Raw genomic sequence first — 26,091 nt, forward strand, 5'->3', positions numbered from 1 at the left:
TATGATGTATGATAGTATCTAGTAGTACATTGTAAAATATTTAGGAAAATTGGATTTTAATATTTCAATTAGTAAGCACTCTTCTTAAAAGAGTCCCGCTTATGAGTTGGTATCTTCTCATTATGGCCCTTCACCTTTTTTTGACCGGCATAATAGAGTTTGACACATGTCACACTCTCATTGGTTCGACTATTTTCTCCCTCCTCAACCTCTTTTCCTCCATGACCACCACCCCATGCCAGCCCCCCACAGCCACCCCTGCAGCTCCATCTCACCCCACCCAGCCCCTACAACCTCCAAACCCCCACTGCGCCCCCTGTCCCCCCCCCCCACAACGAACCCCCTACAGTCCCCCTTAGGGGTGTTAATGAGTCAGGGTGGCTCGCAAACTGTTCGAGCTCGGCTCGGTCAAATCTCGGTCAAAGCTCGGCTCGGGAGGGCTCGACTCGAGTTCGAGATCGGCTCGTGACCTTAGCGAGCCGAGCCTGAGCCTAGTAGAGTTCGGCTCGAAAGTTCGCAAACATGTTCGTAAAATGTTTTAAGATAGGCTTTATGTAAAAAGTATTGTCCCACATCGATAGAAAAAGTAAACACCAACTTTGTTTCCCTATATAATCTTATTACCCTTTAAGTTCATTATAATTCTTGTTTGATTTGTCTTATTTTATAATGTTGGACAATCAATAAATATGCAAAGCCTAGAAACTTGGATTAGCATAAAATTAATTCTTTTATTATATATTCTATCAACTTTCTTCTACCCATATTGGGAATATGAGGAATAATGCACAGTGTTTGTGAATTATTTAGTTAAGTTTTATAAGTCCCACATCGGTGAGACAAAAGCAAAATTTTACATCTCCAAATATAAAATGTGCATGATATGGAAAACAATTACACCCATCTCTTCTTGGTGCCCGTTGTAGAGCCTAAGTGGGTTCCTTTGTTGGGATTTTGAAAGTCCCACATTGGGGAGGAAGCAAGAGTAACAAGGGACCTTTTGTATTTATGGGCATGCATAGATAGGAGTACAATGGATGGTTTTTGGGCTTGTCATATTTAATGAAAATTAGCCTAACATCCATAATTATAAAGAGTTTGACAAAACATAATATTGAGCTTATTTAGCTAAGGTTTATAAGTCCCACATCGGTGAGGCAAAACCAAAACTTCATATCTCCAACTATAAAAGGCGCATGATAGAAAAATCTAAAGCACCCATTTTTTTTCTTTTTCTCGCAGCTCACTATAGAGCCTAAGTGAGTTCCTTTGTTGGGATTTTAAAAGTCCCACATCGGGGAGAAAGCAAGAGTAATAAGGGACCTCTTGTATTATATATGGGGTATAGATAGGAGTAGAATGTATGGTTGTTGGGCTTGCATTATTTTATGAAAATTAGCCTGACATCCATACTTATAAAAAGTTTGGCAAAACATTGGGCTATATCTAAAGTCTTGGATAATGTTAAGCTAAATTTTCTTTCAATTTTTAAAATTTTGATTTCACGAGCCGAGCTTCGAGCCGAGCCGAGCTTCGAGCCAAGCCGAGCCTGGTTTTGTTCGTTTCGAGCTCGAGCCGAGCCTAAATTTTTTAGGCTCGACGAGCTTCGAGCCGAGTCGAGCTCGAACTCATTCATTCTCGAGCCGAGCCGAGCCTGGGTATGTTCGGTCTCGGTTCGGCTCGTTAACACCCCTAGTCCCCCTACCCAAACTTTTGTCTTTACCCACCCCCGCCACCCCTCCCCCCATCCTCTCCCTTCGTCTTTTTCCACCCCTCACATCTCCCCTTAACCTTTCGCCCACAAATTGCAATCTCCCACCCCCCTCAATTCCCCCGATCTTTCCCAACACCACCACTGTTAACGATGACGACTACCACCACCACACACAACCACCGCTCGGAGAGAGAGAAATTGCACAACCACCACACAAATACAACGTGATTCAAAAAGTGAGCGAAAAAGGAGGGAGACATGAGGAAGAGAGAGAGATAGGCGGGGACGAAGAGAGAGAGGGTGGTGAGGGCTTGGTGGCTAGGACGAGGCTGGTGGAAGTGATAGGGTCTTAAGAATACCGCTTAAAGGTTGGATTATTAAAATTTAATTTTTCAAACAATTACCATCTAATTTGCTATCTTCCAAGGGAGAAGTTAGCGAAACTGGTACAAGAATTACCATATTTGGCATGTTATAACGGATGTGAGAAAGAACAAATAATGAACACAATTCTAAATCCTCCTTACAACCAGATTTGTCCCTTAAGGACACCAGATTAGCCCCTAAGGACCCCAGACATTCCCCAAAAGGGCAATTAACAACCTCGAGCATTGAGCAATTCAAACAATGTTGAAACTTATTTTAGGGAATCGATTTGCTGAACATATCAGCAGGATTATCAGTTGTACCTACCTTCTTCACCTTAATTCTTGTCTCACTTCTTAGAAAATGATACATAACATCAATGTGTTTCGTTCTCTCATGATTTGATCTTTTGCCAATCATATCGCAGCCAAGCTGTCACAATACACTATCACCTCATCATGATGTAAACCCAAATCATTTACTTACCCCTTTAACCAAATTCCTTCCTTAGCTATTTACGTTAAGCCCATATACTCAACTTCAGTATTAGACAACGTCACTGTAGGCTGCAAAGTAGCTTTCCAACTCACAACAGAACCACCAAGAGTGAACACATAACCAGCCATAGATCTCCTACTTCACATCCCCAGCATAATCAGAATTTGAGAAACCTTTAACTAAACATGTCACATCACCTCCATTAATAAGACCAATATCTGACGTACCTCTAAGATACCGAAAGATCTTCTTGACTGCCTGCTAATGCTCCTTACTAGGATCACCCATGAACCTACTAATAACACACACTGCATGTGCAAGATCCATCCTAGTGCAAACCATGGCATACATCAATATCTTCTCAATGTAGCCTTTTTGTGACAGGGTAATCTTCTTCTGAGACCTCTCCCTATAAATTTCCATACCAAAAATTTTCCGAGCCGCACGCAAATCCTTAATTTCAAATTCTTCACTGAGAAGCTCCTTCAACTTCTGAACATTCGACTTGTTCCTATTTGTTTATCAACATATCATCTACATACAGAACTAAATAGATGAAAGATCCATATAACATCTTCTTATAATACACACATCGTATGAACTCCTGTTGTAGCCTAGCTCCATCATGTAGCTATCAACTCTTTTGTACTACTTCATCGGAGACTTTTTTAGCCGATATAAAGACTTCGTCAACTTGCAAACAGAAGTTTACTTCCCTGGAACCTGGAAACCATCTGACTTAGACATGTATATCTTCTCTTCTAACTCTCCATGAAGAAAAAGGTGTTTTTACATCAAGTTGCTCAAGCTCAAAATGCTGATGTGCAACTATTGTTAGTAGTGCCCTGATAGAAGTATGTCTGACTACATGTAAAAATTGTCTTGCAACTAGTCGAGCCTTATACTTGACCCCCTCTACAGATGTCATCGCCTCCTTATTCTTGAAAACCCATTTACAAGTAAAAATTTTCCTCCCTGGAGGCTTAGGCACAAACTCCCAAGTTTCGTCCTTATGAAGTCATTCCATCTCATCTCCAATTGCAGCAAGCCAATGAGTAGACTCCGTACATGTAACTGACTCCTTGTAGGTAGATGGCGCATACATCCACCTCCTCAGCAACCTATAGCAGAAAATCAAATACAACATTTATGCTAAGTATAACCCTACCCTCACACGGGGAAATAATTCTATAACCTTTCACCCCATCCCCATATCTTACAAACACTTCATTTTTTGGCTCTTGTATCCAACTTACCCTTATTTACATGATAGTATACATTACAACCAAAAACTCGCATATTTGAGTAATCTGCAGGCTTACCTAACCACAACTCATATAGTGTTTTGAGATAGATTCCAGAGTGAAGTTCAAGGTTGATCAGATAACATATTGTACTAACGGCTTCTTCCCAAAACCTTCTAGTCATCCTAGCATTAGAGATCATGCATCGAACTCTGTTCAGAAATATTTGATTCATATGTTCAACTACACCAATTTGTCGTGGTGTATCCCTGACAGTTTGATGCCCGACAATCCCTTCATTCTTACAGAAATTCATTGAGCTCAAACAAACAGAACTCTATACCATTATCAATTTGTAACCTTTTGATCTTCTTCCCAATTTGATTCTCCACCAATGCCTTCCGCTGCTTGAAATTTTTGAAAGCTTCACCTTTTGATTTCATAACAATCAACCAAGTCATTCTTGAAAAATCATCAATAAAAGATACAAAATACCTGTGACCTCCCAAATATTCAAGACAGTGAAAGATCCCAACAATTGGAGCAGATATAATCAAGAGTACCTTTTGTTCTATGAATGCCTTTAGGAAACTTGATGCGATGTATTTTCTCGAAGACACAATGCTCACAAACTCAAAAATTTTGACCTTATGGCCACCCAGGAGATCTGATCTAGAGAGGATTTGCATTCCTCTATCACTCATATGCCCAAGTCCAACGTGCCATAACTTGGTCATAGCCTCCTTTTGAACTTCAGATGAAGCAACATCAGTTGAACCTAAGAGAGTAGAGAACCTTACAAGATATATAAAGTTCCACACTTGACCCCTTCAACACATACTTTGAACCCTTGCAGACATACACAACTCCACCCTCACCTTTGAAGCCCTTACTGTCTAACTGAACAAGTGAAATCAGATTCTTGGTCATTTGTGGAACATGCCTAACATTATTCAAGGTGCAAAATGTACCATCATGTGTCTGGATCTTGATAGTGCATATTTCAACTGTCTTGCAGACTCCACTACTAGTCATTAAAATATTAACTCTGTCTACCCGCTCATAAGTAGTGAACCACTCCCTACGAGAACTCATATGATACAACGCTCCATAATCAAGAACCCACACATCATTACAATGTGTTTGTTCATTAGCAACTAAAGCAAGATCATCCTTATAATTCAAATTTTATGCTACTGACCCAGATTTTTTTTTTCCTGATGTCTTTTCTTAGGATATTCCTTCTTCACCCTTCTCCTTATAGTAATTACGGATATCAATAGGTTTAGGATCGCCTTTGGAATTTTCAGATTTCTTGAAATTCTTTTTCCCATAATTCCCATGTCCCTTACTACTACTGATTACTAATCAAGAAGCTTGATTATCTATACATGTACTACAAGATGCCTTATGAAGCAATTCCCTAGTATGAAGAGAGGATCTAACCTATTATAGGGACACAAAATTTTTACCAACAAGAAAAGCACTGATACGGAATCATTGATTTATGTCGGACGCCAAACCTCCATTTGCATTGCACATGGGTCTGACGCCATGGGTCTCGACGCAAATTTGGTAGACATGATCTGCGTCTGATAAGGACACGACGCATATTGTAGTTTATTTGTGTCGGATAGCAAGCGGAGTCTGACGCACATGACCCTTGACCCCCATCACCACCAGCACTATTTGCGTCACATGTTGGTCAATGTTTGACACAAATCAACAATTTTTTTTTAAATGTCTATTTGCGTCGGACTTTTTGTTACATTCGACGCAAATTGTTAGTTTTTGCTAATAAAAATAAATTTAAGTATCCAAGAATCAAATACAAAGTTCGAATCTATACAAAATCAAACCTATAATTCAAGAACAAAATATCTTAATGAAATACAAGAAATATATCTGAATGAAACACCAAGGGATTGAAAGAAACCAGGATAGAACTACGCTGGTCATAATTCCCAGTCTATAAAAATTACAAGAATGCCTAGATGAAATACAAAAATGCCTAGAATTCGTGTGATAAAATGATGTAGCTAAAAAATATTGAACTAGAATCTATACAAAAATAAAACAAAAATCAGATCTTCTCGTTCTTCTTCGAGTCTCGTCCATAAACTTCTTCAAGAATGAAATTGCATCAACAACAGATTGAAAGCCGAATCTCGAACAGCAGATTCAAAGAAATAATGGACCAACAACGATGTGAACTCCATTCAAACCTAGAGATCGTCGAAGCCCATAAATAAGTCGTGAATTCATCAGCGTTAAAAAATTAAAATTTTGCCACTTATCTGAGTAATTCGTCGGAAATTGTGATATGGGCAATTTTATTGCACTAATTGTTTGTTGAATTCATTTTGAAATTTGCGAAGAGAGGGAGAAAAAGTGATGAAGTGTGTTTTTGAAGTTTAACGAGAAGATAATGGTAGCTCGTGTGGTTGAAGACGAGAGAAAAATAGAGAGGGAGGGAGAGAGGGAAGGAGAGAGAGTGACGGCTGGTAAAGGATTAGGAAATGGTAGGGTTTCTTTTTGATAGGGGGGCTCATGACAATATGCGTCGCACAAACATTGTGGTCCGACGCAAATCGGATCCTAAATAAGGCCCTTATGCGATTTCACTCACATGGATAATAAGGCCCTGGAACCCATTTGCATCGGATGGGCTTTAAGATTCAACACAAATCATTGGATATAGCTAATGCATTGCATTTAACTTACCTTCGATGCAAAATTGGCTTTCATGATTTGCGTTAAGCAGTGACTGAGGTTCGACGCACATGAATCTCAGACCCATTTGCTTTAATTTATTGCGTCGAATATGTGATACATCCAACGCATATAGAGCATGATTTGTGTCAGACACCGTGAATGTCCGACGTAAATGATGCTTCTGTGTCGTTTTATCTGTTGTGCGACACATTTCAAAAAAATGCAAATCAACGTTTTTCTACGAGTGGAGATCGCACAAAGTTCTCATATGACAATGGTAAATAAACAAGTAGAATCAAAACATCATCCTCATCCTCCAGCTTAACATCAATATTACCCAATTCTAACAAAATCAAATTTGAATGATCTAGGTGATCTCTAAGAGGTGTACCTTCATTCATTCGCACACTAAACATACATTGCTTCAAAAGCAACTTGTTGGTTACAACTTTTGTTATATGCAAATTTTTTAATTTCAACCACAGACCACATGTGGTTTCCTCCTCTGCGACTTTAGTGATTATGTCACCAGCAAGATACAATAACATAATCGTTGAATGTGCCTTTTCCTCCAGAACGGTCATCTCAACGGTAACTGAATCCGTTGACTTCTTTGCCAACTGTGCCCACAACCCTTCTTGCTTCAATAAACCCCCATATTGATTTGCCATAGACTAAAACTGTTTCTCCTAGTGAATTAATTGATTTTCACATTCATCCCAAATATTTTTCTCACTCAGATAAAAAATCAAAGTTCTTGATACTAATTTGTTATAACGGGTGTGAGAAACAACAATACACACTGAATACAATAAAGAACACACAGATTTGCGTGGTTTACCAACGATGTGTTGGCTACATCCACATACAGAGAGAGAGAAAAACTTTATTGCTTTTTAGGAATTCCACATTACAGATGTGTAAACCACTAATGACGACTTAAACGAATTAGGCTAAGTTTGTGTAGAACCCGGCCGGTACAAAATCGTCAAACACGCATCGAGAACACCGCCGCCCAGTTGCCTGGGCTAAAACGTCCGTCGGGAAGCGCTTGCCCGGTCGGACGCGTAAGCAAAACTGGCGGAGTATTTCCCGGTCTCCCAAGCCAAGCCGCCTTGGCGGGTAAATCCTCCTGGTTGGGCCTGACTTGCCTGGTTGCCCGGGCGAGCGCTCGAACTCCCTATTTCTTTGTGTCTTCAACTCGATTCATGGCATATTCGCTATATGGCAGGACAGCACGATTAATTTGGTTTTCGTTTCAGTTGAGCAAGCTTTATTCTATGTACTTGCCAAATTTTGTGCTTTATCATCTAACAGTAGTTTGACATGAACTTCTCACATGGCTTGTAGTTGACCTTTTTAATAATTAAAATTCATCCGTATTAGGCTTCAATTCTACTTATGAATGCTAATTCATGCAAGTAGTACGATATAACAACCAGGGGCGGCTTTTAGCATGTTCAACATGTTCCATGGAACAGGGCCCCTTAATTGTGAGGGCCCCAAAATAGAGAAATTTCAAGTAGTGAAAAGAAAATTTTTATCTACTTATTTGGTCTACTTTTTTTCATAATATGATTATGTGAAGTATGAATGAGCTATTACATTATTGAATTCTTCAAATACGAGATCGCACAGGGCCTCTATATAGTTCGAGACGGGCCTGATAACAACACATCTGCCCCATGATCATTAAAGTTTGCTCTAATATTTTGTTTGAGAATGTTCCGAAAATAATTGTCACTTTTTTTTTTTTTATGGAAGGAATCCGATTATGACCAAATTCTAGCCATAAGTTTATTTGATAGAATGTAATAAAGAAAGAAGATGAGAAGGATGCAAAGGATGTAAAGAATATACAAGTTAAACTAATGGTGAATCGATATTCATAATTTTAAGATGGAGTTCGTTCATGTCGAAGTTGTCCAACAAGGAAGAAATACATATACTTTAGAAGTTTGAACTTTGAAATTAAATTAGGGTTGTTTGAGTAGGTTATCCTATATAGTTGTCAATATCATTTCCAAGATTATACAATTTTATCTACTACCAATACTTTGATAAATATTGGGGAAAAAAGAGACAACGGAAAGTGGAGCACAAATTTGCAAGACATCCTTTAGAAAATCACACAAAATACAAGTTAGTAAATAGGTTTGGAAAGTACTCCTACATTAATTTAAACAAGAACAAAAACATACACTTGATGATCAGAATTAAAGAAGGGGAGATAATCAGCCTAATTATCAAAACACTCTTATGCAACAAGGTTTTTTTTTTACCCTAAAAGTCTCAAGTTAACTTGGCTTTAATTTGCCATAATTACTTGCAACAAAAACAGTCAAAGGGAGGAAGGAAACGAATAGCTTATGAAGATGATATATTTTTAAAGTCCATATACCTTTGTTTTACTGACTATTTTTTTGGCGAAGTCAATACCCGAACCCAATTCCCTTGTAATGGTAGCCATTGATAAGTTCCTTCAAATTGAGATAGTTCAATTTTTCAAGTTCCGTTCTACTGTGTAATTCATGCATACACCATTGCAAGGATCACAAAAGGTGCGTTCTTGACTTCTTCCATGGATATGGTACCGTAAATCCCAAAAGTTGTAACACATACACTCCCCTTCTCAAGCTTAGTTTTGGTCGAGTCCTCTACTAATCAAGCTTACTGCAAAAAAAACCAAAAGAAAAGAGCCAATTCTATTGCTGAAAGACGGTTGATGTTAAAACGAATGCAAGGATTCAAATAAATTAACAAAACAAAGAAGACTCTAGTATATATATGGTTCACCAACAATGTGTTAGCTACATTCAACGGACTAAAAATAGAAGATTATTTAAGTTTATCGGCTAGGTTAAGAACACAAAATAAAGATAGTTGTTCTAACAATCCAAGTCTCAGAAGTGCGTGCCAAAATCAAGACATCTCAATAAGAAGACAAAATGATGAAAGGGAGATAAAAGAGACCAAACAATATGCATATTAAGACAACACACTCAAAGATAAGTAAATTCTGTAATATAGGAGTTTGTTATTGGTGAAAGGGCAAAGATAATTCAGTAAGTTTTTTAGCAATCTATTTTTCCCTTTTTTCTGGTTTTTTTTTCTGTTTTGCTTTTTTTGTTACATATTAGGACAATGATGCGAGCAAAAGTGCTCATGCTTATTACAAGATATTGGAATAAATCCCCCCAAAGCAATGGTAACATTTTTGCTTGTGTTTATAGGAATATAATTTCAGAATAATAAAATACCATGATATTTAGTGTTCCGATCATATTTTTTTACTGGTATTATTATATACATAATTTTGCTTTTTCACTAATATATAAGTCTTCTATCACCATGTAATTTTAAATATCCACGATACTATATGTCGAAGAACGTGAAAAAAATTGAAGTTGCAACTAAATAAAATCGAGGAAGTATATTGATGGCAGATAGCCTCAAACAGCCTTTGACAAAATTGACGTGTAACTCATTTTTAAAAAAAACCAATGAAGTATCAAGGGGATGTAATATTCAAACCACAAAATTTCTACCCTAAACTTCCACAATTTCGTGAAATAACATAAGGAAGATTTAAAAAAAACTGGCTTACCATCAGCAAAAGCACGCCGATCCAGTTGTTTGATCAAGCGCTCTCACAAGCTACAGCAGCCTTAATCCTTTCCACAGTACACTTTATCAAACTATTAACCGTAGCAACTGAACCCAAAGAGAGCTTGGCTGTAGGAACTGAATCCACTAGGATTTGGAATGCAACCGTCAATAACGAACCACCTGAGCCAACCTCCATGCCACCGCCGCCATGACCAGCCACCGGCCCATCCGGCAGAATGGCAAAGCCCGAGGGTAAGAGTGCAACGTAGTCCGGGTCTCCACCATTCAAGACCACATTCATTGCGACAATATCCACTGGTGCATAGATGACATATGAGCCTGTTGAGTCTGTGCTGCTTTCTTGTAGTATTAGCATGTTGCTCTGGCTTGAATTTGCACTCTACATTTCACCAGAACAAAATAATGAACAAAATTGTCACAACTAATGTTCCCTTAGATTATTGAATTGATGTGTTTTGTGCCATTATAAAGCCACAATTTGTAAGGTACACCCATAGGTACTTAAGAGAATTAGACTTAGGTACACATGAAAGTGAACTCATTTCATTAGCTATATTGCTTACTTGTAAGTTATTTGTTCATTTCCAAGTTACTTTTACTTGTTTGAAAGTTTATTTGTTCAGTCCAAAGTTGTTTTGCTCATTTCAAATTTATTTTTGCTCATTTCCAAATTTATTTTGCTACTTTCATCTAGTGCATCCAGGGCTAGGTACACCCGGGTGTATGATAAGAGTGTTGTTATAAAACACATTTGTGGAATTTGTGCACGTCACATGTATGCATATGGTAACCTAGTCATTCCAAGTCAGTCCTTGCACCACAGACACGCATGGCAATATTCACAACCTTGGATAATTACGCTCCGTTTGGTAGGGCGTAAAACATTTTCAGTGTAAAATGATTTTCATGGAAAATAATTTACAATGGAAAACATAATTCCAAAATTAGTTTTCCGTTGTTTGGTTCCATGTAAGAAAAATAATGAAAATGAAAGAAATATGAAAGGGAAAGTAAGGAGGTAGTGTAAGGAGTGTGTAAGAGTGATAAGGAAAACTGTTTCCCCTTTATTTTGAAGGGAAAATGGTTTTCTATCATTGGGAGTATAATTTTACTCCAAGGGAAAATGATTTTACACTCCTTTGCCAACCAAACAATGTAAAACTGAAAATAGAGTAAAACAGTTTTCCAGAAAAACGTTTTACGCCTTACCAAACAGAGCCTTAGTGTCTTTCTTTTTCATAGCTAAAGAAAACAGTTTCAAATGTTTTGATTGGTTGAAAAGGTCGTGTAAGATATTCCTTACTACAATTAGGACAACCGACAACCTCATAAAGGGCGATAATGTGTAATTTGTACACAAGTTTTTGTGCGAGAAAATTGGAAATTGAAATGAGACAAATTACTGAATACTTACATTCACTCTAAGAAGCGACACACAATTCCCCGGATCACGGCCATTGGCTATGTGAGCCATCTCTTGGACTAATCCCCCATTTGAGAGGATATCCCACTGTAAAAAGAAGACATTCTCAGCTATCAATTTCAGGTTAATTCAACCAATTACTCCCTATGAAAACTTGCACTGAACGGTTAATAATCTATGAATTATTTGCAAGAATATGCTGCAAGTAATTGAGTCTCGAGTTGGCAACTTCATGCAATAATTGAATATATTCTCAGCTTATGAAGCTTAATTTAGAATTTTAAATACTTCAATTGATGTTGTGGGACTGTACCTCGCTCCTAGAGTTTTCGTCACGCAGGAAATCGAAGACTCGCTTAGGAGAGACAGGCATCCAGAATGAAGTAGCAGCACTAAGAACAATGCCAGGGGGTCTCCCAGGGTCATCCATACTCTTTCGGGTCATGACTCGAACATCGTCAGCACCACTACCTGACAATGTCGTCCATGTGTGGGCTGTTGAAGCTCCAACTCCAGCACAGAAGCTCATTACCATCCTCTCTGCTAGCTTCAACATGCTCTTCCTCCCTTCTGGACTTGTTATAACTACCACAATTTTCAACAAATAAAAACAAGTTAATAAATGATGAATGATTGTAGGGCAACGGATTAGAAAATATTAATTGAATATACTAAAGAAAATAGTCCAAATCTTCTTCTATCCAACTATGAAGAACAATCCAAGGCATTTTACTGTGGGATGATCGGATTTAAATTTGAGAAAATGTGAATCAAAATCTTTTGTCCCACTTTTATTTCAAGAATAATATTCCAAATCTTATTCTATCCAACTTGTAGAAATGATCCTAGATAGTTGATATTCCACCAGAACTTAAGAGTTAGACAAAGGATCATATTTCGGGAGAAAGTGAAATTATTAGAGGAACTTTAGAAGACAAAAGAAGCAAATTACCACCACCCTCTCCTGCTGGCATGTTGCTAGCCATAACACTAGCAAGCCTTTCACATTGCCTATCCAATGTTGAAACCCATCGTTTAGCTCCAAAGGCTAAGCCTGAGTTTACGAGTGCCCTATATATGTTGTGCACAGCTCGGTCATCCACTTCAACATGTTCAACCCACATCACCTTCAATAATTACATTCATAATTAGACAAGTTACTAATAATAAATTCCATATAATTAATTAAGCTATGATTGAATTATCTCAATGACATTATACAGATTTTAAATATTTATTCAATACCTTAGAGTAACCATTAGGCAACTCTTGTATCAGGCAACCAGATGGCCTTCTTCTACACCTTGGAATCGGGCTAGGGCGCAAACCATCCAACGAAACATCAACCACTGCCCAAGTACTGTCCCCGTGCTGCTTACAGTATCTCACAAAGTAGTTTTCACGCGTTGGAACAAGTGGTGAAGGGACTTGAAATTCAGCAGTCATCTGTGATCAATCACAAATAATAAGCGAAATATGAGTGAAATCGATAACTATACTTTTAACTAACTTAAACCAAATCAAATGATCTTAGTTAGTGTTCAACTAGTATTAATTACCACTTGTAAAGCTCCGTTGTAATTTCCAGCAACTCCAGTTGACAAAACATCCAGGGTCATGGCTCTTGATACTATCCCAGAGAATACACATGACCATTGATTCTACAAATACAAACTAACTTAAATTAGTTACAGAAAAGATTAATAGATATAAAAAACAACAAAACTGATTGTGGCAAAGGTGCTCTTACCACATCCATTAAAATTTCAACCAAGTTCATATGATTCATGATGACAACACACGAATCTCTTGAGGCCTCTGATTTTAGGCCCAATGGCATAGGACCGATCCCATGCGAGGAAGTTCGAAAATACTCCTCTTCGTTAAGGATTTCAGTCATGTTATCAGGGCTAGGAACCCACAAGGGTTCACCTGCTTGAGCCATCCTGATTAGTTCTTCCATAGCTGCAACTGCGAGCTCGATGATCATGGGTTTATCTGCATCGGTAGGTGGTGCCACGGACCGTAAAAGATCCCCAGCAGAGCCATATATGTCCCCTACCATACCTGATTGTGGCCCAAAACTGCCAACTCCTAGATCAAGGGAGGAGCGTGACTGTAGTCCTTGATTTTGGAGGTGAGGGTATGTCACTAAGGGCTTTCCTACATACTTTGCTGCTATGCCTGATATCCTATCAATCTGTAAAAAAATTCACAATGTAAGAAGCATTAGTGTACAATTATGTAATAAAGGTCTTTAAACATTAAGTTTTCGGCAATTTTATAACATGCCATAAGGGCAAATGATGTAGACGGAATTTAATCCCAGGTCTTGAATACCACCTCTCAATACTTTAACCAACTAAGGTAGTTGACATCCACATAAAAATCCAATTTGATTGTCACATCACCAATTAGTAAAAGAAGTAATAGTTGCATAGCTTTACAAATGTCTATGAGAGTTGAATAGTTAAAGAAGATACTCAAAATTCAAAATTAAAATGGACATTTCATCAAACTATCTAAAATGAGATGAGCTGGTGTTTTAGCCATTGGATAGAATTCTAGATCTTATAGCTAAAAACATGTCTCTTAATGAGGTCTAGTATAATATACCTCTTCTCTAAGTCTAGCATTCTCGATTCGTAATTGTTGCTCATCAAATGACATCTCACCAATGGCAGCTGGCCCTCCACAATTAGGACATGTAGCATTGCTAAGGGCTTCTTTGAACCTGATATTATCAGCCCGAAGCTTATCGTTCTCAGATCGAAGTTGCTGATTCTCTGACCGTTCATGTTGGGCCTATAATCATGCAATGGAGGTGAACAATTTTGATTATTATCTCATGATTAATAAAGAAAAAGTATAAATAGACTTTAATTAGCATGCTAACTATAGTACATTTCGTTGTGTAGCATAGAAAGATGTGTCATGGAATAACTAATAATACAATTAATTAGAAGACATAATTTATAGTGAAATTAAGCGATTCTTAATAGCTAAGATATAGTCATTTTCATGATAGCATTATCACCAAGCAAAAGCATACAATACGTTACTTTTAAAACTTTGCTAATAGGATTAAGACATATAGGACTAAATAGCAATGATTAAACAAGTTAACTGAACATATCCTGTCAAAAAACAAAAAGGTTAAGTGATAGTTACTTGCACAAGTGGACACTTAAACTCAATAAGTTGAAGATGTTGTTAGCTAAGCAATGCTTGTCACTTAAGTTAGCTAGTAATCCTATGAATTATAGTTTCATGTAACACTCATAACTCTCAAGTGAGCAAACATTAGCAATAACAAAAAAAACCAATCTTTAATACATAATCGTGTGATAGATTTAGGCTACTCACGGGTCAAGTAGAAGTGTAGAGCCTATCTTTTCTAGGATTCCATCCCACCATTTTCACCTTAACTTTTCTTATTTTCCGCAAAGGGCTTTTCTAGTTCTTAAGCTTGTTCGTTGAAGAAAGTACGAACTGGAAAGCGCATCTATTTTCTATCTTATGTTTATGATACTTGAGGGAATTCGAAAAGCGAATCGCAAGCATAAAAACCTGACTTATTGTAACATATAAGATGATAATTATTCCCTTCACTCAACAATGATTTCTAAACATTTCATAATATGAGCCATATGATATTCGTGAGTAATTAAGTATATATTATGGGACGAAAGGAGTATTATATCGGATATACATACCTTCATTTGAGTGCGCTTGTTTTGGAACCAAAACTTCACTTGTAGAGGCTCCAACGATAATCTACGGCTTAACTCCTTCCTTTGCTTATCATCAGGATGAGGGCACTCCTTGAAGAAACTTTATTTTGCACCCCAAAAAAATATCAACCAAAAATAAATCAATTCATTTCCTTTCCAAATAAACTTTTACCTAATCCAATTCTATTATATACAACATTAAAAAATAATTATATAAAAAAAAAATACTTCTCCATCTCCTGAATCTGATGTTGAGTATGACGGTGGTATCTCTTCTTCTTAGGTCGTTGATTTGGATCCTGATCATCACCGGAAAGGCCTTCCAGATTCTCGGTGGCGGATCGACTGCTTTCGAATTCATCATCTCTCATCTTCCCCAACTCGCTGTCCGGAGTTTTATGACCAGCTGCCATGTCTAGCAGCTGGTGGTGTGTCTCAAACATATTTGGCTGAAACATTTTTTTTTCTTTTATTTTCTACACCGCGAATTTGTTTTTCTCCCCCTCTTTAACTTTCCTCCTTTTGTTGTTTCTGATGGATTATCACTTCACAACTTCTACATATAACATATCAACAAATCAAAATCAAGTTTTTGGGGTTTGCAATTATCTCAAAAGGGTTTACAAAAATATGATAATTTTCCATTTCTAGTAAAAAATGATTTCTTCTAAGTGAGAGAATGTTGATGTGTAAAGCTAACTCACTAAGGATATTTATAAAAAATATAATGAACACCAAACTTTAGGACAAATAATTAGATATAAGTTATTAGAAATAAAAGTATATTAACTTAAAAAAATACTAAATTATTATTAAAAAAATAAGGAAAATATTTCACCTGAGAAGATTATAAGCAGCTACTATGAAGAGAATCCAGATCCTTCTTCACTTCTTCCATTTTCCGATCTACCCAAACAAAATATAAAATTTTAAAAAAAGGAGTAAATAATTGTAGTTGGATATGTAGTAAGAAAAAAATAAACCCCTCAATAAAAAAGAAACCCTAGATTTATGTCTTAAGAACAAACTTTGTCTTTATATGCATTTTTCATTTTCTCTCTCCTCTGTAATTTTTGGGTGACTTTAGCTCTACTAGATTGACTCGTGGGGTGGTTTCTGGTTTTGTAACACTCTCTCTCTATTTTCTCTCTCTTGGAAGTCTATCCCCTTTGACTAATGTCTTTGAAGAGAGAGAAATATAAAAAAAAAAATCATAAAAATGAGCTTATTATCTTTAAGTATATTTATTTACACGATGTTCAAGATGTAAAAATGTAGTATTTTTAAACCTAAATAAGATTTAATAATAAGGGTTGACAGTGTGAAAAGGGCCCTTTGACATACCACTAATTCCAAATTAGCCACCTTTTTTTTTTCCTTTTCCTTTTTTTGTAGTTCTTTTTCTTTGACACAGATTATAACGCCAACGAAGATCACGCTTTTCAGCTCCTCTTTCTCTTTCTAGAATTATAACGGAAATATAAAATAATAGTTCACATTTAGGTTAGACTTTAGAGTAAACGTTCAGCTTAAACATAGCCTAAAAATCAAAATGGAAATCTTTTATAATATTAAGAAAAAACTGAAAACTAACTCATCATACTAGTAAGAAAAAAAAAAAAAAACTAGGGCATTTCATCTAAAAAAAAAAAGTTGTTCTTCAAGAAGTTCTTGTTTAGAAAAAATACTTTTACTGATACGTATACACAAACACACAGACAAAACAGATAGACAGATAGATAGATAGATAAAAATGAGTATATAGTAAAGAGAGAGAATTTGTAATGACTTACAAGGAGAAGAAGAGGAGGGTTGGATCTGGATTCAAAGTTAAAACTTTGTGATGAAGAGAGAAAAAAGAGTGAGTTTCTGGTTTAGAGGAGAGAGAAAATGATGGAATTGAAAGTTGAGATGAAGAAGAAGAAGAAGAAGAGAGGGTAGGGAACAGGTGGAGAAGGGAAGTGTGACAGAAGAGGAGTAATTGCAAAGAGCGTATAGTATTTGAGGAGAGAGAAAATAAGGAGAAAAAAAAAGAGTATGTGAATTTGTGAGCAAGGAAAGAAGGAAGGGAAGAGGGAGGTTGCAAACTGCATTTATGGTGGTGGGGATGAGAGGGTAAGGTGCTGTAATTGCTATTCTTTAGGAGAGAGATTGATGGAAACTAGAAAGAGAAACAAATATCCCTCCTTTTTTTTATCCTTTTTTTTATATTTATTTTTGTGTATTTTTTGAAATGTAATATATGTTGTTAATTTTTTGAGGTTTTTTTAGTTTTATTTTTGTTGGTGTTTGTTGTTGAGGACATGCTACGTAAGTAAAACCCTATTAGTATGATCGAAACGTTTTTGTGTTTTGACTTTTGACTGCCCATTTTGATGAAGTTATTTTTTCAACAATAAATCGTCCTTTTTCAATGCCCTATCAACTTCCCTCTCTCCCTTTTTTTTTCTCTCTCTTTTCCCTAGTTTGATTTTCTTACCATGTGTATCCATTTTGATTTTCTTTTTTTATTTTATTTCATATTGTGTTTTTTATTTTTGATAATCTCGTGAAATACTGATGCAATATTTTCGGGTTTGATTGTCTATTTCGAAAAATATATACTCCCTTCGTTTTATTTTAATTTACACACTTACACTTTTCACGCATGCCAATGTAAAATTTTGAGGACATATATCTTTAGTTTTGTATTTGTTAAAATTATAAAAAGTACATATTAATAAAATACATGTTATGATGAATCTAACAAGATCCCACATGACTATATTTTCATCCGTGTATAAATCACAAATGATGGTCAAAGTGAAATTTGTGAATACTGTAAAATGTCAAAGTGTGTAGATTAAAATGAAACGGAGGGAGTATGTCTCTAAAGTCACAAGACGTGCGTTTGAATCAAAGTTTTGGCAAATTTACATAAAATGACGATTAGTAACTCTTGCTCATAATAAGTTTTATGATCCAATTTATACTTACTTCTAGATAAATGGCTTCCACACTATGTATGCACATATATGAAGGATTTTTATGTTATTCATATTCTATAGTACATTGGACAAACGGTATGTTTCATGTCGTAAATTTGGTTTCGGGTTGATCTTGGGTCGTGTCTTTGTTTGCGAGTCGACGACACAACCTCCTAGAATGTTTTGCGGAATTGCGGGTTGGTCCACCAGTGAAATGAGCTACTCCCTCCGTTCAAGGATACTTTTGACACTTATCAGAGCACGTTGTTTTAGATGATAAGTTGTTGTTTTGTTATCAATTTTTATTTTATTGAAAAGATCGATGGATGTGATAGGAGTTGTATTATTTTATTTGGTGGCATGAGCATGTTACCCAATAATTAGTATCCCTAGGTAGTAGCCTTATAGGAGTTATATTATTTTGTTTGGAGGAGAGAGAATGTGGGTTAATGGTTAAAAAGTAGTAGAATCAAAATAATAATGTTCACATTAACATAGAAGTGTAAAAAATATTTTTAGATAGATAAAAAAAGGAAAATTCTATATGGTAGTCCCCAACTATTGACTTTTCTATATGGTAATTGTTAATTTTTTTGCATCTAGTAATCCCAAAGTAATTAATTTACTAGTTCTGTAGGCTTCATTGCGTTTAGACGTTAAGTTGTTGTTAGGTTATTTTAGGTATGTAACCCATTCCTAAACCTATCCTTTTCCCTCCAAATTACAAAATCAATTTACTTCCATTGAAACCCTACCTTTGTCACCTCTTTTTCTATAAAAAACGAAAAACTCAGATTTGCATCTGTTTTCCTTCTTTCTTTCTCTTCATTCACCATGAACTCATCTTCATTAACACCCCACATGAACAATGTTGGGCATGCTATTACCATGGATGGAAACATAAGCTTTGTGACAATCAAGGCTTGCAATTGTTCACCCAGAAAGATGCTGGAAGTCTGAATGTCAGGACGCCCTAATAACCCTCGACGTCTATATTACAAATGCAGGTTCTGCGAGAAATTTAATTGGTTCAAGAGGAAAACGTGGTAAGGGGTGTCTAAGAAATTATTGTCCATGGATTCGAGTTAGGCCAGATTAAAGGCAATATGGAAGAGACTATGTGGTACATGCAAGCAATTATGAAGTAAGGATTTTTTTTTTTGTACATACTACTTGTGGTTATTGTAATGTCTAAGTGACTGGTTGTTTGCAATTGTTGTTTCTAGGATGTCTTCCAATCCCCTTTTTGAATGATGGTGGTTCAATGGCAGGTAAAGCACTTTGTTCCTATTACTCCACGTCTAAAATCAGGCCCGGCCCTTAGCCTTGTTTGGAAGGGCAATGGCCTAGGGCCCATGCCTACAAGGGGCCCATTCATAAAAAATAAAAAAAAATCCTGGCAATAATATTGGTAAAGGGGCGTGAATTAACTAGGCAGGAAAGAGAAAGTGTTATGGTGTCAAACACTCAAAGTCAAACCCAATCCCAAAATGCCAAATGCTTCATTAGTTCATCTTCTTCACTTCAGTTATTTTCTCTCCACTTAATTCCAAGAGCCAAATTTAATCATCTTTTAATCTCCATAATTTTCTCTAACCACCATTAAAATCATGAAAAAATTTCATAATTTCCAAAATATAGTTGTTAACCTCCTCTTAATTATTGCAACGGAAATTTTTCTCTACAATTTAAATAGGGGAAACTTGCATTGTATAATGCTTACTCATAAATTTTACTCTCAATCAATTGAAATTATAAGAAATTTGAAAATTAAGAATTTTTTATTGGGAATTTTGGCTGACTGTCGATTGAAGATTGTCGGATTCTATCGAGTCGCGTTCTGGTTTCTTTGCCTCATGACGGTGGTCCACATTGATCAAGGTGTTATCATTTCATTCTCTAATTTTCTTGTAATATGATTTGAGTGTTTGATTTATTTTCTTATGTGCAAATATGTTGCCTAAAAAACATTTATCTTGAAGTGAAAAAACGAAAAAGAGAAAACTTGCTGAAGAATTATTAAAATCACAACAAGGTGCTATTGACAGACTTGTTGTTAGAAATGTAGTTCATCATGAGAATTTACACCACCCAAATGAAAATTTAAATGAAGAAGTCAATGACAATACTGAAAATAATGGCCCAAATGAACCTAATAATGCTTAAAATGAGCCTAATTTGCCAAGTGATGTGCCAAATCTATCGAATATTTTTTTGGTAAATTTATTTGTAAAATATACATTCGCTTAAACAACGAGTTTCTTTTTAATATAACTACCGTCATATGTTTTTAATTTGTTCTATTATAAATTTTACTTTTTTTATTCTTATAGAATTAATCCTTTCGCTAGAGAGAGAAACTCCAACTTCTCTCTAGAAGCAATGGAACAGTAACGTGGCACTGATTTTTGTTTCTTCTTCTCCGGTGTGTAAGCGCTGGCGCCATGACAAGAGGAAGAGCTAAAAAGAGTGCTCAAAAAGGTCAGAGTAAGGCTACGGGGCCGTCGTCCTCGCCGGTTAAAAAGACTAAATCGGTTGATGAAGTAACTGGTATTCGTGAACTACAAGTTCCGAGTCCGATTGCATAGAAGGAGATTGCGGTGGAAAATGAGGTTGAGGAGGTGAATGAGATGGTGCCAGCTACTATAGTGAGGGAGGATAAGATTTCACAAGAACAGAATGTCATATTGGAATGGAAAGCTGCAACAACTAGTGGAGCCAAACACCCTGAAACAGCTTGTAGAATGTCGTGGGCTGATGATGTGGAGCAACAGGTCAGAAATCAGGTGAGAACTTCTCCTTTAGTTATGATTGATTCAGATGATATTCAGGAAGAGGTAGAATATTGGACTTCGGCTGTTGTTTGCTATGTGCTAGGTGCTAATCCACCTTTTAAGGTGATGGATGGATTTTTTAGGCGTATTTGGGGCCATCTAGGGATTGGAAAAACTGCGATGGTAGGGAAAGGGTTATTCATAGTGAGGTTTAACTCTGTGGAGTCTTGCTTGAAAGTTACTATGGATGGTTATCAGTTTTTTGATCAAAAACCAGTGATAACAAGGATGTGGGAGGCTGATATGGTTCTGGATAAGGAGAGTATTCAGAGTGTTCCCATCTGGATAAAACTACCTGGGTTAGCTTTGAAATACTGGGGTGAGAAGAGCTTATTTAAAATAGTTGGGCTAGTTGGACCTGCTGCACAAATGGATAAGGCGACTAAGTCCAAAGATAGATTACAATTTGCGAGGGTTTTGGTTGAGGTTAAGCTTCAGCAAACTCTACCTGATGCTATTTTTTTCTGTAATGAACATGGATGTGTAGTGGAACAGAAGGTTGAGTATGAATGGAGACCAACATATTGTAAGAAGTGTGAGGGGATTGGTCATGGTGAAGATGAGTGTAGAAAGGGAGGTGTGACTAAGAAATGGGTTCCAAAGAAAACAGTGAGAGTGGATGAGGATGGTTTTCAGTTGGTAGGTAATGGTGTAGCTAAAGTTGTGCAGCTTCCAGAGGTGATTGTGCATAACTCTTTTAATGCATTGCTAGATGATGTTGAGGAGAGTATTGCAAATGAGATGAAGGATCCAGAGGTTGAAGAAGAGGGTGTTACAAGAGTCATAGCTCCAGAGGAGGAAGGGGTTGATAAAGGGCAGGGGTTGAAGGCCCCTATGCCTCATGGATAGTATCCTAACATGGAATGTTAGGGGGTTGAACAGTAGGGCGAAGCAGATAGAAGTGAGATCATTTCTCTCTTCCCAGAATATTAAGCGGTTCAGCCTTCTAGAAACAAGGGTGAAAACTCCTAATCTGGGCAAAGTATACCTTAATCTATGCCCAGGTTGGTGTTTCACTCATAATAATGCCCATCATGATAATGGTAGGATTGTTATTGGTTGGTGTCCAGCATCCTTTCATATTAATATATTGAACATGAGTAGTCAGTTTATTCATTGTGAAGTTAAGCCTACACAAGGTGGGCATGGTTTCTTATGTACGTTTATGTATGGGTTTAATGAAATAAGTAGTAGGAGTGCCCTTTGGGATGGCATAAGGGAGATATCAAAGAAGGTGGAAGGTGGTTGGGTGCTTATGGGTGATTTTAATGCTCTATCAAGTGTTGATGATAGAATTGGAAGCACTGTAAGAGTTGCTGAAATTAGGCTAATGATGGAATGTTTGAATGAGTGTGGTCTTGCTGATGTGAAGGCTTTAGGTAGGTATTTTACCTGGACTAATAAGCAGGAGGGTGCAGCTAGGGTATTTTCAAGGATTGATAGGGTCATTGCTAATAGTACTTGGCTGGATTGGTTTGATCAGGCTGCTGTAACCTTTTTACCAGAGGGTGAATTTGATCACACCCCTGTAGGGCTTCGAGTTTATGAGGTGCCTTTGATTAAAAGTCCTTTTAAATTCTGCAATATGTGGTGCTATTATAGCACAATGATGGATGCAGTGAAGGAGGCTTGGAGACACCCAGTGCAAGGATGTCCTATGTATCAGGTGGTGGAGAAATTGAAAAGAGTTAAAGGGGTGTTAAGAACTTTGAAGAAGTAGGGATTTGGAGAGGCTGAGAAGGAACTCATTCAAGCTACTGAAGAGTTTTCTATGATTCAAGACAAGCTTCATGAAAACCCTGACAATATTGAATGTATTGAGCAGGAGAGAATTGTCAGGGGTAAAGTTCAGAGGGCTAAGAAGTGTGTTCAGGGCATGCTTCAACAACAAGCAAAACTGAAGTGGCTTAAGTGTGGTGATGAGAACACTAAGATTTTTTATCAGGCCATTAAAGCAAGAAGAAGGCAGAATAGAATACATGCTATTCACAATGAACAAGGTGAATGGGTGGAGAATCATGATAAGGTCTCTAAAGCTTTCCTGGAATACTACAAAAATCTTTTTACTGGCAAGGAGCAAAGACAAGTTGTCTTGAGTCCATTGCTTGCAAGAGGAAAGTCTATTACTGAAGAGCATAAGAGAATTCTTATGTGCCCTGTTGATAAGGAAGATGTGAGAAGAGTCATGTTCAGCATACCTGATGATAAGGCCCCTGGGGCTGATGGCTTTAATAGCTGTTTCTATAAGAAGTGCTGGGAGATTGTAGGGGATGAGGTTACTGAGGCCATCCTTGACTTCTTCAAGACTGGAAAATTGTTGAAGGTAATTAATATTACTACCTTAACTCTTATTCCTAAAACACATTGTCCTAGTAATGTTACTGAGTTCAGGCCTATAGCTTGCTGTTTAGTGCTCTATAAGTGCATCACTAAGTTGATCAGTGAAAAACTCAATAAAGTTCTACCAGATATTGTCTCATATAGTCAATGAGCTTTTGTTGCTCGCAGAAGTATCCTTCATAATGTGCTGTTGTGTCAAGATTTGGTTAAGTTCTGTAATAGGAAAGCTACTAGAGCTTGCTGCATGATGAAGCTTGATCTCAAGAAGGCCTATGATACATTGAATTGGCAATTTCTGCAGCAAATGATGGAAGGAGTGGGCTTTCCTGATGAGTTTGTTCATCTCATTATGACATGTGTGACTACTCCTAGGTTTTCAATTATGGTTAATGGGGCTCTCTCAGACTTGTTTGGTGCTAAGAGGGGTCTCAGACAAGGAGACCCTATGTCTCCTTTACTTTTTGCCCTTTGTATGGATTATCTGGCTAGAGTGATTGACTATATAGGAGAACAAGATGGCTTTAAGTTTCATGCTAAGTGCAAAGTCATGAAATTAGCTCATCTATGTTTTGCTGATGATTTAGTTCTTTTTTGTAATGGTGATTTTAGATCCATTTATACCTTGTTGCAAGGTGTTCAAATGTTTTCTAATGTCTCTGCATTGGAGGTTAATTAATAGAAGTAAATCTGAGGTGTATTATGCTGGGATGTGTGAGGAGGTTATTCAGAGAGTAAAGGAGGTTAGTGGCTTTCAAACTGGTAAGATGCCATTTAAATACCTAGGAGTACCTATTGCTACTAAGAAATTGAAGGCTAGTGATTGTCAATCCATAATTGACAAAATGGTTACTAGGATTAAAGTTTGGAGTACCAGGAATATGTCTTTTGCTGCTAGGTGTCAACTTGTTAACAGTGTCTTAATGAGTCTTCACACCTATTGGGGTCAACTATTCCTCATCCCAAAAAGTGTGCTTAATGAAGTTAATATGTGGGTTAAGTGGGTGAATGAGATCTATATTAAAGAGCAACAGTGGATTCAGTATAAGGCTCCTATTACAGCAAGTTGGGCTTGGAAATACATTTGCCAAGCAAAAAATGAGATGAATGAGAAGTTAGGTGGAGATCAGTGGCTGCTTGATGGTACATACAACATCAAGAAATACTACACAGCTCTGAATGGCTGTGACAATAAAGTTCCTTGGTGCTCTTATGTCTGGAACAGAATGTCTCAGCCTAAACATAGGTTTGCGTTATGGCTTGGGATGCAAAATAGACTGAAAACCAAGGATAGACTGAAAAATTTGGTTTATGTGCTGAAGATAAGTGTGCTATTTGTGGTATGCAGGGGGAATCTGTGAATCACTTAATGTTTGACTGTTGTTACAGCAGTCAGTGTATTGAGAAAGTTATGAGATGGCTTGGGGTGTTTTAGAAGGCTAGGAATGTGCATCAGATGTGTAGATGGATCAGGGGCAGATACAAAGGCTCTAGTTTCCAAAAGAAGGTGGTGTTAGCTGCTCTGGCTGCGACAGTCTACACCATATGGAGAATTAGGAATACAGCTTACTGGGAAGGAGTTGTGATGATGATTAGCAAGGCTGTTCAGTTTATTCAAAGCAGTGTGAAAGGGAGAGCTTTGCAGTTATTGACATATAAGGTTAAGGATAGAGATCGAATATGGATTGAAAATGTATAAGTTGGGTTTGTCCAGCTTGTAGTTTGGATTGCATTTGCAATGTCTAGTTGTATTTGGAGTTGTGTTTAATCTACTTATGTTCTTCAAAAAAAATTTTTTTTTTACTTTTTTAAGGGGCCTCAATATCTTATTTTGCCTAGGGCCCCAAAAAGTTCAAGAACGGGCCTGTCTGAATGGACTTTATGCTTGCATCATATGACCTTTTATACATGACAACAGAGAACCATTCGCTTGCAAACTTGTGTGGGTCAAGCTTTGCATGGTGAATGGCCCTTATAGCATGCTTACAGGGCAACCCACTTAATTTCCAATGTCAACATGTCATGTTGTTGAAACTAACAGGCTTATTTGCCATCTTGCACTTCGTACTCACCTTTTTCACGTAAATGAGCAATACATGTTCTTGAGTCATTGCTCAACACATGTAATCTCTTGATTATGTCAGGGCAAAGATCTTCTTTATCCCACTCCTCACATACTTGCCTTCTTATAGCCATCCTCACCATTGACACTCTTCTAACACTTGCATCATTCATAAACAAAAAAAGCAGCATCTTTGTAGACGAACACAAATAAAGAAGGAAAATAGTAAATCTATATACCTTCTAGTTATGTCAGAACATGCCTACATATATCAATGCCTAAAGTTACATTGAAGCTTTCAACAAAATTATTTTTGTTGATATCACATTTGATAGAAGGATTGAAAAGATGTTTAGTCCAGTCTTTTGCTCTCCAATTTCAACCAACCAAACTAATGCCAAAGGATTTGTTTTCTTCAATTGTTTCATGGATTTATTAAAGGTGAAATGAGAGTAGGCTCCACTTGCTTTCCAAAATTAACTTAACATCAGTTGTCCTGGGACTTTCCTTTTGAAATTCTTGCACATATGCTTAGAACAATACCTCATATCAATAGAGGGTCACAAGT

The 26,091-nt window shown here is 36.9% G+C and overlaps 2 protein-coding genes across 4 annotated transcripts; one reads left to right on the plus strand and one right to left on the minus strand.

Moving 5' to 3' along the window:
- Positions 1 to 8,630: 8,630 nt before the first annotated feature.
- Positions 8,631 to 17,623, minus strand: LOC104882822 (homeobox-leucine zipper protein MERISTEM L1). Of its 3 annotated transcripts, none has more exons than XM_010667223.4 (13): positions 17,118 to 17,623; positions 16,163 to 16,230; positions 15,553 to 15,877; positions 15,307 to 15,424; positions 14,207 to 14,395; positions 13,341 to 13,790; positions 13,150 to 13,251; positions 12,836 to 13,036; positions 12,543 to 12,717; positions 11,904 to 12,175; positions 11,582 to 11,677; positions 10,145 to 10,546; positions 8,631 to 9,210 (listed from the first exon to the last, which is right to left on the minus strand). In XM_010667223.4, exons 3-12 carry the CDS (start codon positions 15,780 to 15,782, stop codon positions 10,178 to 10,180), a joined length of 2,202 nt encoding a protein of 733 aa, XP_010665525.1. In that variant the 5' UTR covers positions 15,783 to 15,877; positions 16,163 to 16,230; positions 17,118 to 17,623; the 3' UTR covers positions 8,631 to 9,210; positions 10,145 to 10,177. The 3 variants fall into 3 exon arrangements, with proteins under 3 accessions (XP_010665525.1, XP_010665524.1, XP_048490343.1); XM_010667222.4 differs by having other exon boundaries at positions 15,553 to 15,880; XM_048634386.2 differs by lacking the exon at positions 16,163 to 16,230 and having other exon boundaries at positions 15,553 to 15,880.
- A 5,272-nt stretch (positions 17,624 to 22,895) lies between these two features.
- LOC125492902 (uncharacterized) lies at positions 22,896 to 24,140 on the plus strand. Its single transcript, XM_048635643.1, has 2 exons — positions 22,896 to 23,447; positions 23,676 to 24,140. Exons 1-2 carry the CDS (start codon positions 22,896 to 22,898, stop codon positions 24,138 to 24,140), a joined length of 1,017 nt encoding a protein of 338 aa, XP_048491600.1.
- The last annotated feature ends 1,951 nt before the right edge of the window (positions 24,141 to 26,091 follow it).

This window comes from Beta vulgaris, chromosome 8, assembly GCF_026745355.1.
Source record: "Beta vulgaris subsp. vulgaris cultivar EL10 chromosome 8, EL10.2, whole genome shotgun sequence".
In the NCBI taxonomy this organism is placed as follows: domain Eukaryota; kingdom Viridiplantae; phylum Streptophyta; class Magnoliopsida; order Caryophyllales; family Amaranthaceae; genus Beta; species Beta vulgaris.

What these genes read in the sequence shown, in the direction of transcription:
- LOC104882822 (XM_048634386.2), bottom strand. Translation starts at nt 15,782, where the DNA reads ATGTTTCAGCCAAATATGTTTGAGACACACCACCAGCTGCTAGACATG. An exon ending in ACAAGCGCACTCAAATGAAG is followed by an intron (nt 14,396 to 15,306) that starts GTATGTATATCC and finishes GCATGATTATAG; the next exon opens with GCCCAACATGAACGGTCAGA. An exon ending in TGTCGCTTCTTAGAGTGAAT is followed by an intron (nt 10,547 to 11,581) that starts GTAAGTATTCAG and finishes GGTGAAATGTAG; the next exon opens with AGTGCAAATTCAAGCCAGAG.
- LOC125492902 (XM_048635643.1), top strand. Translation starts at nt 22,896, where the DNA reads ATGATTCAAGACAAGCTTCATGAAAACCCTGACAATATTGAATGTATT. An exon ending in AGACTGGAAAATTGTTGAAG is followed by an intron (nt 23,448 to 23,675) that starts GTAATTAATATT and finishes GATTTGGTTAAG; the next exon opens with TTCTGTAATAGGAAAGCTAC.